General features: G+C 45.8%; 1 protein-coding gene across 1 annotated transcript in view; it reads left to right on the top strand.

Annotated features, from left to right (window-relative positions):
- Positions 1-14,131, top strand: part of LOC143837289 (free fatty acid receptor 2-like) — a 35,550-nt gene extending 21,419 nt beyond the window's left edge. Inside the window, exon 2 of the mRNA XM_077336920.1 lies at positions 7,985-14,131. Within this exon, the coding sequence (XP_077193035.1) occupies positions 7,996-9,021 (1,026 nt within the window). The 5' untranslated portion in view covers positions 7,985-7,995 and the 3' untranslated portion in view covers positions 9,022-14,131. The remainder of the gene's footprint in view (positions 1-7,984) is intronic.
- Positions 14,132-15,481: the final 1,350 nt, after the last annotated feature.

The following is a 15,481-nucleotide window of genomic DNA, read 5'->3' as shown; positions in this document are numbered from 1 at the left end:
GTGAGAGCTGCCCCTGCCCGTAAGTTCCATAACAGCTGCGTACAGCCTTTCCAGGTCCTGGGGGGAGAGGTAAGCTGTCCACAGAGTTCTTCCACCACCAACACCCCAATCTAGCACCCTGTTGTATTCCTGAATGCAACAGGCTTGGCCCTAGTAAAACCATAAAACATTAAAAGCAGCACAGTTCTAGGGGAAATTGGCTTCATTCTCATATACGATGTACCATTTTTAAGGTTTTGGATTTCATGTTAAAATGGTCTTGGGGATCAGCTATGGTCGAAAGATGCTCGAGAAAAAAATCCTGCTAGAATAACTTAAACCACAAAACACGGAACCAAAGCTGACCCTTGCAACTCAAATAAATACAAGGTCTAGATGGTAAGATAAAACCAGCTAAAAGTGTTACAATACAATGCAAACGAGTTAATAATAGAATCAACAGACGATAGGCTGGGCTACACAAACCATTAGATCCGACCGTTCCCAGAATTTGCGCGGCAAATGTATTTCTAATCTGTTCCGTGTAACTAATGCAAAAGTAGCATGAGTCACGTTATTTGCATGTATTGGCAAGAAGATAAGTTCTCAGAGCCTCCCAATGTTATTCCTCCTAGAAAACCCTCCCCCTTTAAAAAAATGTTTGCCTAGGGGACAATAATCATTGACAATGTTACAGATTAATGGGCAAAATCCACAAGTATTATATATACCCTGTGAGGAAGGTATCTTTGGTCACCTTCTGTTGCATTGTAGATATAGCATATGCAACACAAGCTACCTAGGTGTTCGAAGCAGGAACTATTGATTTACCAAAGCCGTCCAGAGAATCCAGCTCAAAATGTTAACTGGTGCAATCAAGTAATGAAGCACAGAATTCAGTTCTTCTCTGGGGACTATTCCAATCGATTTCCTGAAAACAGCTCAATGGAGACCGATGCAGCTAAACTCAGTGATGCTGACCGATGCAGAATTTGGGGAGAAGGTGATGTCACTTCCAGGTGACGCTTTTGGAAATTCCCCTAATCTATCTGGGAAGAACCCAGGGAAATTGAATAATTCATATTTTCAGCAAACGGGCAACAAAAGGAAAGATTAAAGACAAAGACACATTGAATACATATCCATCCCTTTCTACTTTACAGCTATGGTCACGGACGTCTTTTATCAGCACAGGGCAATGGCGATATTAATTCAGTCCATTCTATTGTCACGTCCATCCTTTGTATAGTCAGACCCAACAACAGAATGGACTGAATTAATACCATCATTGCTCTATGCACATAACAGATGTCTGTGACCAGAGGAGGACTAACCTGAGCATGTCTCTGCTGTTCTGGCATGCTGCTAATTTCATGACGTGATAGTTTTCTTTTCTTTCCAATAACCAGTCTTGAAATTTAGGCCAACCTGGCAGCAGTAAGCATGTGTAAGGCAACCAATAACCGGTCACTAGGGAGACCTCCATTTTTCCCTACCCCCCACACCCCCCCATGGCTCAAGAGCAGGGGATTGAAGCTAAGGGCAGGGGTTTAACCAGCACGGGTGGTCAAATAAGAAGCCTACCCAATGGGAGAGCATTTCCATAGCATCCACAGGGTCCCATGACCAGTCCCTGGAAGGTGCAGTTCAAAAGATCCGGCTGTAAGTGATGCAAAAGGCCCGAGATCTTGTAAAGCCATGACCATCAGTGAGAATGCTGGTGACCCTGATAGATTAAGAGTCCAACAAAGTATTAGCCAGGGTCATGTGTTTGTGTATAAGGCAGGTTCATGTATTCATGTATTCGAGAGCCACCAAGGCATAGTGGTTAAGAGTGGGCTAGTCATAGTTCTCTTACAACTGTTCTCACAGAGCAGTTCTCTTAGAGCTCTCTCAGCCCCAACTTCCTCACAGGATGTCCGTGGTGGGGAGAAGGATGGGTAGACGATTGGAAGAAGAAGAGTTGGTTCTTATATGCCGCTTTTCTTTACCTGAAGGAGTCTCAGTGGCTTCTAATCACCTTCCCGTTCCTCTCCCCACAACAGACACCCTGTGAGGGAGGTGAGGCTGAGAGAGCCCTGATATTCCTGCTTGGTCACAACAGCTTGATCAGTGCTGTGGTGAATCCAAGGTCACCCAACTGGCTGCATGTGGAGGAGCAGGGAATCAAACCCATCTTGCCAGATTAGAAGCTGCTGCTCTTAACCACAACAACAATGCTTTTGGGATTATGCTTTTGGGATTCCTTTTGGTAGTAAAAAGTGGTGTACAACCCCCCCCCCCCCCGATATTCTTCTTCTCTTCTTGGGTAATCCAAACATCTCACACCACGGACATTTTGATGACATTTCTTCAAAGAGCTGACTTCTCATATCGAATCCCTGCCTCAGTTTCAAAAGCCATCCATGATGTACTTTTGGGGGCTAGTATTCCAAGAAAACAAAGTCTCAACATTTTGGGCCCACGGATGTAGTTTCACTGTTCTTTGGATCCTGGCTATTGACTCCAAAATGTTGTCTCTTTGTTCTCCTCACTGCAAATTGCTTATCCCTTTGTTTATGCATTTTTTCATCTAAGAAGTCTGCTTTCCCTTCCCTTCCACCCTGCCAGGTTTGGCCCCTGGGTTCCTATTTGTCTAATATATTTGCTCACAGCTTAGGCCCATTTCCCTGCTCCAGTTCCACCCTATCCCCCACCCCCAAACAGCCTCCCTTTATCTGAACAGGAAGCAGAGCTAAATAAATACAGATAAATGCAGGGCCACCCCTTTGATCACAACGGAGGACTTGAAGTCAGGGAGTATGACGTCCTAGGGCTCTCCGACCAGAAGATTAAAAGTTCAACCTTCCTCTACGCTGAGAAGGCAGCTCACGCCATTGAACACTTCTCACAAACCACCCTGCATCTAGAAAATGGATAAGTCAAGGAGAAGGGTTCAGTTGTTTCACTGAAAAGCTAGCTTTCTATGCATGTGGCGCATAGCAAACTGAGACACTTTTTTAAAAAGCAAGAGATTTCTCTGTGTGTGTGTGTGTGTCTTCCATTCCTCCTAGCATTGCCAGCCTCCCCCGTGGAAGTGGGGGTCTTCCTCCCCCTTGCCAATCAGCCGGCCAGCAGGAGGGCTTAACAGAAGAAAGTAGATTTTGGCTGCGCATGATGCATGTGCGCATGCGCGTGCACGATGTGCGGGCCCTGCTGGTCCCCAGCCTCAGAAAGGTTGGGGACCACTGCTTTAGTGGGGCCCGCTGCCCTGCCGGTCCCCAGCCTCAGAAAGGTTGGGGACCACTGCTTTAGAGGCTAGACTCTATGGCAAGTCTGCAGGTATTTCCCAACCCAGAGCTGGCAACACTAGTAAGATGATTTATTTCATTTGGTGGCACAAAATCTCGCTACATTTTTTTAACCTGCTGAGTGTTTTTATCTTGCTGATGAACTTTTGGGTTATTTTGGTGTCCTTTCAACTGGTTCTTTGGGATGGGGATACATATTGGTCTGGTGCGGTTGATTAGGGTGCCGTGGCCAGAGCATTTTGTCCTTAAGGCTCAGATCGATACCCTGATCCCTCCCTGTACAGGCATAGAACAGATTTAGGCTCACCCTAGGAGACCTGTAGATCCAATTGGTTTCAGAATACTCTGTGGGAGCTGATGGCCCCCAGGGACCCACTTTTGAGAAAACTGGGGCTGGACCCTTCCTATGCAGCTGGTGACCACCCAGTCTCACATCTGCCATTCTGGGCAAAATGGTTGAGCATGCGGGACTGCTACAGAATTTCCTGGGTGAAGCTTTGGCTCCTGATCCATTGCAGTCCAGCTTCTGATCTGGCCACGGGGTGGAGAAAGGCCTGGTCACCCTCACAGATGACCTCCAGAGACAGCTGGATCTAGGTGGGTTGACACTGCTGTTCCTACTAGATCGGACAGTAGCATTCAATGCTACCAAGCCATCACCTAGCCAACGTGGGGATCCAAGGCCAAGCCTTACAATGGCTGTAGTCTTTCCTCCAGGGTCAGTGCTCTCTCAGCTGCCCTGGCTCCAGACTGGCAACCAATTTATTTATTGATTGATTATTGGGATTTATTTCTCACTGCTGTTGGAGAACTGTCTCACGGCAGGTTACAACCGTAAAATCCCCACATAAAGATGAAAAAAATTAAAAGCCCACAATAACCAGTAACCTGGCGGCAAAATAAAACCCACACTCCGCCCTCACTCCAAGCCCCCTAGCCAGTGCTTCAGGGGAGGGTCTAGGGGTGTTTGACATACCAGTTGGAGATTGTAACTATCATAAAATGTGTGAAGGGGCTCCCAGATCTGCCATGCCCTGGCCTCAACCCAAGACTTGGTGGAAGAGCTCTATCTTACAGGCCCTGTGGAACCGCGAAAGTTCAACATTTTGGGCTTTACATTCAAAGCTCTATATCAGGGGTAGTCAACCTGTGGTCTTCCAGATGTTCATGGACTACAATTCCCACGAGCCCCTGCCAGCATTTGCTGGCAGGGGCTTGTGGGAATTGTAGTCCATGAACATCTGGAGGACCACAGGTTGACTACCCCTGCTCTATATGATTTGGGACCCCTGTATCTATGGGACTGCCTCTTCCATTACATTCCCGGAGGCATTAAGATCATACAACCAAAATTTGCTCAGGGTCCCCAGCATCAAGGAAGTAAAACTGGCTTTGATCTGGGCCAGAGACTTTTCAACCTTGGCCCCGGCGTAGTGGAAAGCTCTGCCTCATGAGATCAGGGCCCTGCGGGATTTTAAACAATTCCAGAGAGCCTGTAAGACGGGGCTGTCTGCCAGGCCTATGACTGGGGCCAGGTAACTAACATCAACAAAATGTTGGCCTCCCTACCTGAAATACCATCTTAAAGAAATTTGCCAAACATTGAGTCCTCCCTTAGATATTTTTAACTGTAATAAAGTGATGGCTTTGTAACCTAATTTAATTTTAAAACTTAATCAAAATTTATTAATGTTACTATTATAACTTATTTGAATGTATTGGTGAATGTTGATGTTACCTGCCCTGAGTTTATGTGGAAGGTCAAAATGGTTATTGTTTTTCTATTAGCTTCCTTTTATGTCCTTTGTATAGTTTTAGTTGCTTAAAGTAAGGCCTGCAATGGCCCTTGCTTTATGCAATAAACTGAACTCACATTTATTATTATAATTGTAATATTTATTTCCCGCTGATATCAGCAGAGCTGTCTCGTGGTGGGTTACACTGTAATAAAACCCCACATAAAATACAATAATATTATTAATCCCCTCATTAAAATTATATATCCTGGAGGCAAAAACCTATCCCCCCTCCCCCTAGATCAACTAGCTCCCTCCCTGTGCATCATGGGAGTATTCTATTAGTTTCCTAAAGAGATGTAAATAATTGAAACTAATGAATATCGGTCTGTAGTTTCTTAAATCATTTTGGCCAAAAATACACACTAAGATACTTTGCATAACTAAAATAGAGATTCTTCTTACCCAATATTATTTCTATCGAATATGGCAAAAACAACCCAAATACAGATTAACTGATTCTATACATTATTATTATTATTATTATTATTATTATTATTATTATTATTATTATTATTATTATTATTATTATTACTATTTATATCCCACCTCCTCCCGGGCATGATATAGGGCATGATATCAGCCACTAGGTTATCTTTTGCGCAAACATGGAAGGACAGGATATCCCTTCTATAAACGATTGGCTCCTAGAAGTAATTTCAATGGAAGAACTGGATAAATTGTCAAATATTATGAAGGATCAAAATACAGACTCTTTTTTACAGACTTGGAACACTTTACTAAAGTTTATGGAACTAGCTATGCCTGGAACAGCCTCGGCAGCTTTTAGATTATAGGTTAAGACATGGCAAAGATAAATGTGAAAGAATACCGTGTTATTGATGTGGGACACATCTTCTGGCATGCCTTGTCAAACGGAAATGTAGATGGGCGTGACATTCATCATCCCACCCACAAATCGTGCCAGAAGATGGAGAGCCCTGCCAGCGGTGCACTGGACCCTGGGCAGCTGTTGCACAACCCACTGGGGTCGAGGCAGTGGAAGAGGAGCAGATAAGGGGGAGGGGGAGTGGGAGGGAGGAAGGGACTGAGTGAGTGTGCATGTGTGCGAGCATTTGTGCATGTATATACTCATGAGTGTGCGCACGTGTGAACCCATGATTCGTGGGGGTGGAAGCAGTCTCTGCATGAAGTGCAAGGGACCAAGGCAACAGCTACCCAACCCCCAAAGCATTCAGAACGGCTGCCCTGGCCCATGGGCAGCTGCTGCACAACCCATGAGGTCAAGGCAGTGGAGAAGGAGCAGGTAAGTGGGAAGGAGAGGGGGAAGTGAGTGAGTGTGAATGTGCATATACTCGCGCATGTGCGCATTTACGTGTATGCATACTCATGTCTGTGCACACGTACTCATGACCCATGGGGGTCGAGGCAGCAGCGTACGAGCAGGTAAGCTGGAGGGGGGAAGGGAGTAAGTGTGTGTTTGTATTTGCTTGCTTGGAGGGAGGGAGAGAAGCCCATAGGAAAAGGGGGAAATGGCAGGAGGGAAGGGGAGGATCTCTCTCTGTGTGTCTTTGTGAGTGAGGGAAGGGAGAGGATGCAGGGATGTGGTTGGGAGACCATCTGGTAAGGGAGAAACTGGGGGAAGGGAGGGGAGTCTCTGTACATGTGTGTGTTTGCGAGGGAGGGAAGGGACCCTGACAACGTCATTCCAGAGCAAGTATGTGTCTCAGAAACCCTTTGAGAGTCAGACTGTCAGGACAATTTCTTCTTCTTCTTTTATGCCAGTCTGCATAGACTTAAGGAGCTGTTATTCTTTCTTAGAGACTGAAGCACTAACAATGTTTATCAATGGTGAAACTTTGAAGACTTGGGAGGGGGAGGTATTAACTAGGTTCTCAACATTATATAAATTTCTTCTTTGCCACTCATATTTGTATATGATTGGATTTTGTAATCAAAATTTATATCGGTTTGTTTCTTGATTGGTATAGAATTCAATGTAACCAGAAATATTTTGAAATAAAGGCAATTTGGAAAAAACAAAACAAAACACCTCAGAATTGATCCTGGATCTCCAGCATCATGTCTCATGGTCCCTGACCCTCAGTGCCCTCACTAGGGGACTGCTACCACAAAGACTAACTTGCAAGGGTGTATGTTTAGCTACAGAGTTCAACTATTCTTGTACCTTATCCGGAGACTTCTTAACTTATACAAAGACAACCACCTACCTAGAAGTATGAACTGGAAAGGGAAGATCACCACCTAGAGGCAAATCGGTGAATGCTCACTTGCAGGTCAGAGAGAAATGAGGTCAGGGTTTAGAGCAGGGGTAGTCAAACTGCGGCCCTCCAGATGTCCATAGACTGCAATTCCCAGGAGCCCCTGCCAGCGAATGCTGGCAGGGGCTTCTGGGAATTGTATTCCATGGACATCTGGAGGGCCGCAGTTTGACTACCCCTGGTTTAGAGTTTGTTGAGCCCTGAGTTAGAAGCTAAGCAGGATCACTTTGGGAGACCTCAGCTGTGACTTGATTATCTATCTATCTATCTATCTATCTATCTATCTATCTATCTATCTATCTATCTATCTATCTATCTATCTATCTATCTATCTATCTATCTATCTATCCATCTATCCATCTATCCATCTATCCATCTATCCATCTATCCATCTATCCATCTATCCATCCATCCATCTATCCATCCATCCATCCATCCATCCATCCATCCATCCATCCATCCATCCATCTATCCATCTATCCATCTAATCTATCCATCTAATCCATCCATCCATCCATCCATCCTGAATTGCCACAGATTCATATGTTACAGATTGTTTCATGTATTGTTCATATGTTCCATGTAAACCTCCCTGAGCCTCCAGGGAGGGCGGTATATAAATATAATAAATTTTAAAAATAAAATAAATTGTAATTATCCCTTGTTTCTGTTTTAGAATCCAAAAGGATGGACCTGTTGCCCAACAATACCCTAGTCCTCACTGTCTACATTTTTGCATTCCTGACCGGCCTCCCTTCCAACCTCCTGGCTATCTACACGTTCCTGCCGAAAGTCCGCCAGAAGCCGACCCCTATCGACATCCTCTTGCTCAACCTGACCATTTCTGACATTATCCTCCTGCTTTTCCTGCCCTTCAAGATGGTAGAAGCCGCCTCGGGCATGACTTGGCCACTCCCTGATTTCCTCTGCCCCCTCACCGGCTTCTGCTACTACAGCAGCATCTACATCAGCACCCTCTTTCTGACCGCGGTCAGCGTGGAGCGCTACTTGGGCGTGGCCTACCCCATCAAATACAAGCTGAACCGCAGGCCGGCTTACGCAGTTGTCGCTAGCATCTTTTTTTGGCTCTTGGCCTGCTCCCACTGCAGCATTGTCTACATTGTCCAATACCAGGTGGTCGGCCTCAACGAGACCGGTTCTGCTCCCGACAACATCTCAAAATGCTACGAGAAGTTTTCCTCCAGCCAGCTCCGTATCCTCCTCCCAGTCCGGCTGGAGCTCTGCCTCTCCCTCTTCTGCCTCCCGTTCCTCATCACCCTCTTCTGCTACGTCAACTTGATTCGCATCCTGACCTCCTTGCCCAACATCCAGGCCCGCAGGAAGCAGCGGGCCGTGGGTCTGGCAGTGGCCACTCTGCTCAATTTTGCCATCTGCTTCGCTCCTTACAACATCTCACACATTGTGGGCTTCATCCGGAATCAGAGCCCACCTTGGAGAGTGTACGCTTTGCTCCTGAGCACCCTCAATGCCTCCCTGGACCCAGCAATCTTCTATTTTTCCTCCACTGCCATCCGGCAGACTTTCGCCAAGTGTTTTGCCAACATGGGCCGCAAACTCCAGAACCTTGTGCCTCGGTGCTACCGGCTGTGTTTTGCCTGTTGTGACAGTGAGGGAGAAAACCACAGGACTGAAAAATCATCCCTCTCAAATCTGGGGGAATTGGCAGCTGAAAGGATTGGCACAAGGAGGTAGCCCTTGAGGGACATTCATTAAATGTGCATCAGAGCCAAGGGTGTGCAAAAAAAAACAACAACAACCTGGGAGTTTTGGGGTTCAGATATATGGAACCTGAAGAAATATTGATATGTCCAGTATATTCCTGAATCCCCAAACTGGTATGATAGTCAGATTTGGTAAATATTCAGGGAGGCCATTTTTTTTTTGCTCCATTATAGCCTATGGCAGCTTTTTTCAACCTTTTGACCATGGAGGAGCCCTTGGAATAAACTTTCCGATTTTGAGGAGCCCCAGAAGTGATGTCAGCTGGCCACGCCTCCCAACCATGCCCCCATAAGTTGCATTTCACTGGAAGTGACATCACCACCTGTGTTAACAGATAGTTTTGAGAAGGACTGAGGAGGGGGAAAGAGGACATGGTTTAAGGCGGGAATAGGTATACAAACTCCGCCCCCTCCCTGGCACAGAAACCATAAGAGAACTCAATCAGGATGGGGGAGGGGGAGCAAAGTGCTCAGTTCTCTAACTTGTGGCAAAGTCTATTTAAAAAGGAGGGGAAATGCTGTGGTACCCCTCTGGAGTTCCCACAGACCCCTGGTTGGGAATTTCTGGCCTGTGGGGACCGTTATTGTCAATCTGGGAGTGTCTGGAGCTTGGGGGGAGGGGCTGTTTTTTCAGGTTAGATTTGTAGCATAGCTTCTGGTGCCTCTCCTCACAACACCCCCAGGTTTGAAAAGGATTGGACCAGAGGGCCCAGTTCTATGGGTCCAATTGAGAGGGGAAAGGCATTTTAATTTTAAAGGGAACATGGTCCCTTTAAAATTTAAATGTTTTATGCAAATTGCATCAGTGCTGCCTGTGAACTGCAAATACATTTAAGGAGCTCTTAGTCTCTTTAAATACCTTCTTAAAGGGACTGAGAACTGAAGGGCCTGCTTCCCCATTGCTCTCAGATCAGACTTCTTGTAGCCTCCTCCAAGCTCCAACCTACCTCACCAGGAAAGCCTTCAGAGCTTATGGGACTTCTTGTATGGTCATACCATGGGATGAGCATCAACTGAGCTGAACATACCACTTGAGAATAAGGACAGTCAACTAAAGCTGTGGAACCAGCCTACAGCTTCAGATGGACAATATAAAGCAGCCACAATGAGATCTAAGACAGGTTCCTTAGGAACTAATCCTCAGCAAGCCCCAACTACCTTACTGCCTGCAGTGGGAATCTCACCCTTGATTAGTACATATGAACCTGCCTTATGCTGAAGCACGCCATTGGTCCATCGAGGTGTCTCAATACTGGAGGCCACAAGAAAGGCGGGAAGACTGATATACTTAACTGTCTACAGACCAAATGTTAATATATACAGTGCAAACAGTACAGAAGCATCCATGAGTGTAAACTTTTTGTTATTGAGGACATTCAGTTAAAGGCCTTATTAGTCTCATGTTTCAGAGGGAGCTTTTTTGGGGATTTTCACATTAGACACATTATATCCTCAGTAATGGGTTCAACTGCCTTTGTGTGACGTATCTTTCTTTCTTTTTGTTTCTGTCTTGCGTATTTCTTGTTTAACATTTGACAGACAGCGAGGGACTTATTTGAATCAACGACTGAGCCGTGATTTCGGATACAGGCTGCAGAAATCTTAGAGCAGTTAACCCATTTATAGATTTTAAAACATTACATTGTAAAATGTAAAACAATATTACATGGCGGCTGTCCCTTTAAAAATTTAGCTCCTCAGCCCAGATATAAGCGGGGCTGATGTGATTTTTCATTCCTCTTGCCCTCTTTGTTACCAGAGCTGTCCATGAAGAATGACCTGATCTGTATAAGAGGGATCAAAACACTGGTATTTTTAGAATTCAAAGTGTAAGCTCTTTAACTTCTTTTTGTTGCATCTTTCCTGTCTTCAATGAACGTTTGTTTCTACTGATTCATTTATACATTATGTATTGCAGAATGCTCCCTTCCCCACTCTATGATTGGTTGATAGAAACAGTGTCATTTTTTTCTGCTGTAAATAAGTCCACTTAGATGCAGCACCATACATGAAAATACCTTGACTCTTGGGTTTTATCAGTCCCCAACAATTGTACAAGGCCATTCTGCAATGAGACTATAACAGAAGCAACTTTGAAGAACATACCGAAGCAGTGTCTTAATTAGCTAGAACAGGGGTAGTCAACCTGTGGTCCTCCAGATGTTCATGGATTACAATTCCCATGAGCCCCTGCCAGCGTTTGCTACCCCTGAGCTAAAAGATGATCAGTTGTTATCTGTATACTATCAGTGACATGTGCCCTGCCCCAGCGGTCGATACTTAAATCCACAGATGGGGGCCATATGGATGCTAAAAAGATTTGTCAGCAAACTGGGGGATGTACTTCCCCCTTGTGGTCAGCAGTGGTGGTGCAGGGAAGCCATGCTGTGTCCACTGGAGACTCTGCTCTGAGTCCGGCAACAGCTGTGCAGCCCAGGAGTCATCCAGCAGTGGGCATGGAGCTGAGGATCAGCCCTAGGCCATGTGTTGCACTGGGCATGGGCTTTATGAGAAAGTATAAGGGAGGGAATCCTCCTTACAAGTACTGTGTACTTGTACTTTACCAGATCTCATATTTCACTGTATCACATACTGAAATGTTATAATTAATAGCCATAACTCATGAACACATACTGTATACAGGGACCCTTCGTTAATTGCACGGTACTGTTTGCACTGTATATATTAATATTTGTTGTGTACACAGTTAAGCATATCAGTCCCTCCCACCCACCCCTTTTTGTGGTCTCTGGTACTTCAGACCTTTTGTGGTTTTCTCCAGGGGTCTTTCCTTCCTTTTTGGTTCTCCAGGATCTCAGGCTTTTACGTTACCCACTGCTGGGTCTTTTTCAACTGGAGCTGCTTGGGATTGAACCTAGGACTTCCTCCGTGCCACGCAGATGCTCCACCATCAAGCCACGGCCCTCTGCAGGTCGACTACTTGCACTTTAGCTTCTGTCTGTTACTGTTGTTGTCACATTGTTCTCAAGCCAGCACAAAGCATTCTGGGAACTGGACTCTGGACAACTATGGATCATGCCGTTTTGCTGGCGGTGTTGGTTAGACTTTTCTGATGGCACCCTCAGGGAAGGTCAGTCGCGGGATTTCCTATATAACTTTTGACAGAGAACCTGGAGCTTATCTGAACGAACAGAGGAGCTGTTACCCTGAATACAGACTATAGAAACCTGGGATCAATTAACACAATTATAGATTTTTTTTAAGGAAAAAAAAAACATCCTATTGGATCTATCAAAAAGGGATTCTTGTCTGTCGTCTTAATGTCAAAGGTGACTGATTGTATAGCATTCCATAGATTAACAACCGTTTGATTGCCCTTCATTGCATGATTGAGGACCGCTCTGCAAAAAGCCAGGTGAGGTTTACAAAGGATTCCCCTCCATCTCCTCTGACCAATAGGATTACCAGTTTTCAGATGGAGCCTGGAGATTTCCCAGAATTGCAGTGTGTCTCCTGTACTTGTCGAGGACCGCAACAATAAGAACAGGAACTGAACAGTGGAGCTGTGGACCACAGAGACAAATTCCGATGGAGAAAAATGGCAGCTTTGGGATGTGAGGTCTGTGGCATTATACCTGCAGAAGCCCTTTCCCTTCCTGAGCCCTGCTGTCTCTAGGCTTCACCTCCCTTTCCCAAATTCCATCCTTCCAGGGATCCATCCCCAAATCTCCAAGAATACTCCCAACAGGAATTGGCAGTCCGGATTCGATAGCTTGTAGAAAAGAGTAGGGTCACCACTTGCTCCCACTTTGACAGACGCACTTGGGCCTATTATGCACGAAGGTCCACATTTGGGGTGGAATGGCAGTGGCTAAAATCACCAATTATGCACGCTGCAGGCAGCAACCAGGCGCAGAGTCAACGTATGCCGCCTAAAAAGCTGCGTTAGCAAAATGCAGAAGAAAGTGAAGCTTCCCGGGCTACCAGGGCGCAACCAGAAGTGGCTCCGGATGGGCCGCGTTCATAATCGGCTGCTCTGGGTTTTGCTGCCATTGCATTCCGTCCCGTGCGTAAGTGGTTTGCTTCGCTTCTTCCTCCTCCGCGTTCTCCATGCCACTGTTTCAGCGGCTGTGCATAATTGGCCTTGAGGAGCTTGGGAGCCAGGTCACTTCATATGGAAAGTGTCTCCCCAGATCGGTCTTCTGTTTAAGAAAGAAAATCCCAGTGAAAAACAGCCATAAGTGGATGGCCTGAAGGCAACTTTCCCAGAATCCTTTATGCACCACATTGGGTCCAAAACTATTGCAACAACGCCATCTCCTGGGTCAAGTTGGAATTGTTCATTACCCAAAGACCTTCACGACCATTCGTAACGAGTGTCCCGTTTTCAACTCTGTATGCAGTTGCCAGAATTACTGCAGGGCTGTGATTAAACACATAATCATCCTGCAGTCAAAAGGACCACTGAGGTGTAGCATTTAGAGTGCTGGATTGGGACTGGGAGATTCAGGTTCAAATCCCCATTCATCCACGGAAACGTACTGGGTGGCTATGGGCAGGTAGTCACTTGCTCTCAGCCTCATCTACCTCGCAGAGGAACACAGTGAAAAAATGAACCTCAGGTCTTGCAGCCTTGAATTCTCTGGAGGAAGTCCAGGATCAAACAGACAATGATGACCATTCAGTGCCCAGGGACGGAGCACAGCATCATCTCTGCAAGAGTTCAGATGCCTATCCCTTTTGCCCACCAACACCATGATTATCAGATTGGAAGGTGGGAATTCCAAGTGTGTTCGCTCCCCTAGCTACTTTTGCTGTTTATTTTAAAAAGCTGCAGGCTGTGCATCTCCCTGGCTTCTTCCTAAGATGAGTGGGATGGGCTGGTGATATATGGACTCTATTAAGGAGAGCCTGCTTGCCGTCCCTCACTGGACCACCAAGGACAACTGGGAGATTGGGAATTTTGCCATTCCCCCTCCTAAGTGAGCTGTTCTAAACAGATGGACTCTGAATCCCATGCAGAGTTCTTCAGTAGGAGTTCGAAGTGTATTTCGGATTGCACTGTAAAATGCTGAGCCTGTTGAGGTGAGCTCTGCCTTACCCGACAGGTTCATAAATAAAGTAACCTATTTATTATTACATAGGTATTCTTCTTTGGCTGTTCTGTGGAAGAGGAGGGGCAAAGGAGGGCAGCTGTCTGGGTAAGGGGCCTAGGGTTCTCTGGGTTGGCAGGGGAATATTCACGGACTAACAGAAATTCTTCACCAATCAAAACTGATTTGGCCATCCACATACCCTCACCCAGGCTAGCCGGATCTCATCAGTGGAAGATAAGCACGGCCAGCCCTGTTTATGGTTTGGATGTCCAGCAAAGACAGGGGTGGTGCCACAGAGGCAGGCCATGGCAAATGACCTCTGCACGTCTCTTCCATCAACACACAGCTGGTTGCATGACTTTAGGCTAGTCACAGTTTTCTTAAGGCTGTTATTGCAGAGCAGTTCTCTCAGAGATCTCTAAGCCCCACCTACCTCACAGGGTGACTGTGGTGGGGTGACGGAAGGGAAGGCGAATGTAAGCCGCTTTGAGATTCCTTCGGGTAGTGAAAAATGGGGTAATAAACCCCCAGCTCTTCTCGCTTCTCTTCTTGCCTTGAAAACCCCAAGGGTTGCCAGAAATCAGCTGTGACCTAAGAACACCTTCTCAAAAAAGAAAGAAAGAAAAGAACAGAACAGAAAGAAGTTGAGCCAAAAAATAATCTACCGACAAAGATTCTCACCCCTAATGTGAAACATCTACATAAGGAGTGAGAATCTTTGTTCCTGAGCAGTGACAAAATATGCAATTCCTCATGGAAGGGAAAGGATGTTGAAAGGAACCCAACTGCTCTCTTCTGAAACTGAGAGTAGGGTGTATGCTGAACGGAGCTTTTATTGCACTTCCAGGTCGATTCAGTCCCTGCCTTCTACACGGAATGCGATTTCCGTTTTGAATTGGGGCGATTTAAATATTCCCTCTGCAACAGAAATGATTGATCCGGAGTGACCCTACCTTTTCTTCGCGATTTCCTGGAGTGCTTTTAACCCTGGATAAATTAAAAATTGTATTCCTAAAATGTGCAGCTGTTTGCATTTCCCCGAACTAAAAGCTGCCGAGCCTCCAATTGGTAAGGGAGTCCATTCAAATGCTTCTGGTTACGAAACTTTCCTCCCAAGATGTATTGTTTCTCTTTGTTTCCCTCTGGATTTGCCTCTTCTCTGAGAAGCTGCTGGCTAGCTGGCTTTCGTTTTTCTTTTTTAATGAACGTTATTGCAAGCTCGGGGGTAGCGTTTACCTTCCAGTGCCTGCAATTTAGACAAGCCTCCTATTTCAAAAGGACGGCTGCAAGCTTTCCCTGTGAGATAGATCAAATTCCCTTTAAGTCCCAGAGTGGGAGGCTGGTATTAGCATAATGAAAAAGAAAACACAAGGA

The sequence above is a fragment of the Paroedura picta genome, chromosome 5, assembly GCF_049243985.1.
Source record: "Paroedura picta isolate Pp20150507F chromosome 5, Ppicta_v3.0, whole genome shotgun sequence".
Lineage (NCBI taxonomy): Eukaryota > Metazoa > Chordata > Lepidosauria > Squamata > Gekkonidae > Paroedura > Paroedura picta.
Note: the sequence above shows the minus strand (reverse complement) of the source record. Positions and strands in the feature narration are given on the sequence as shown.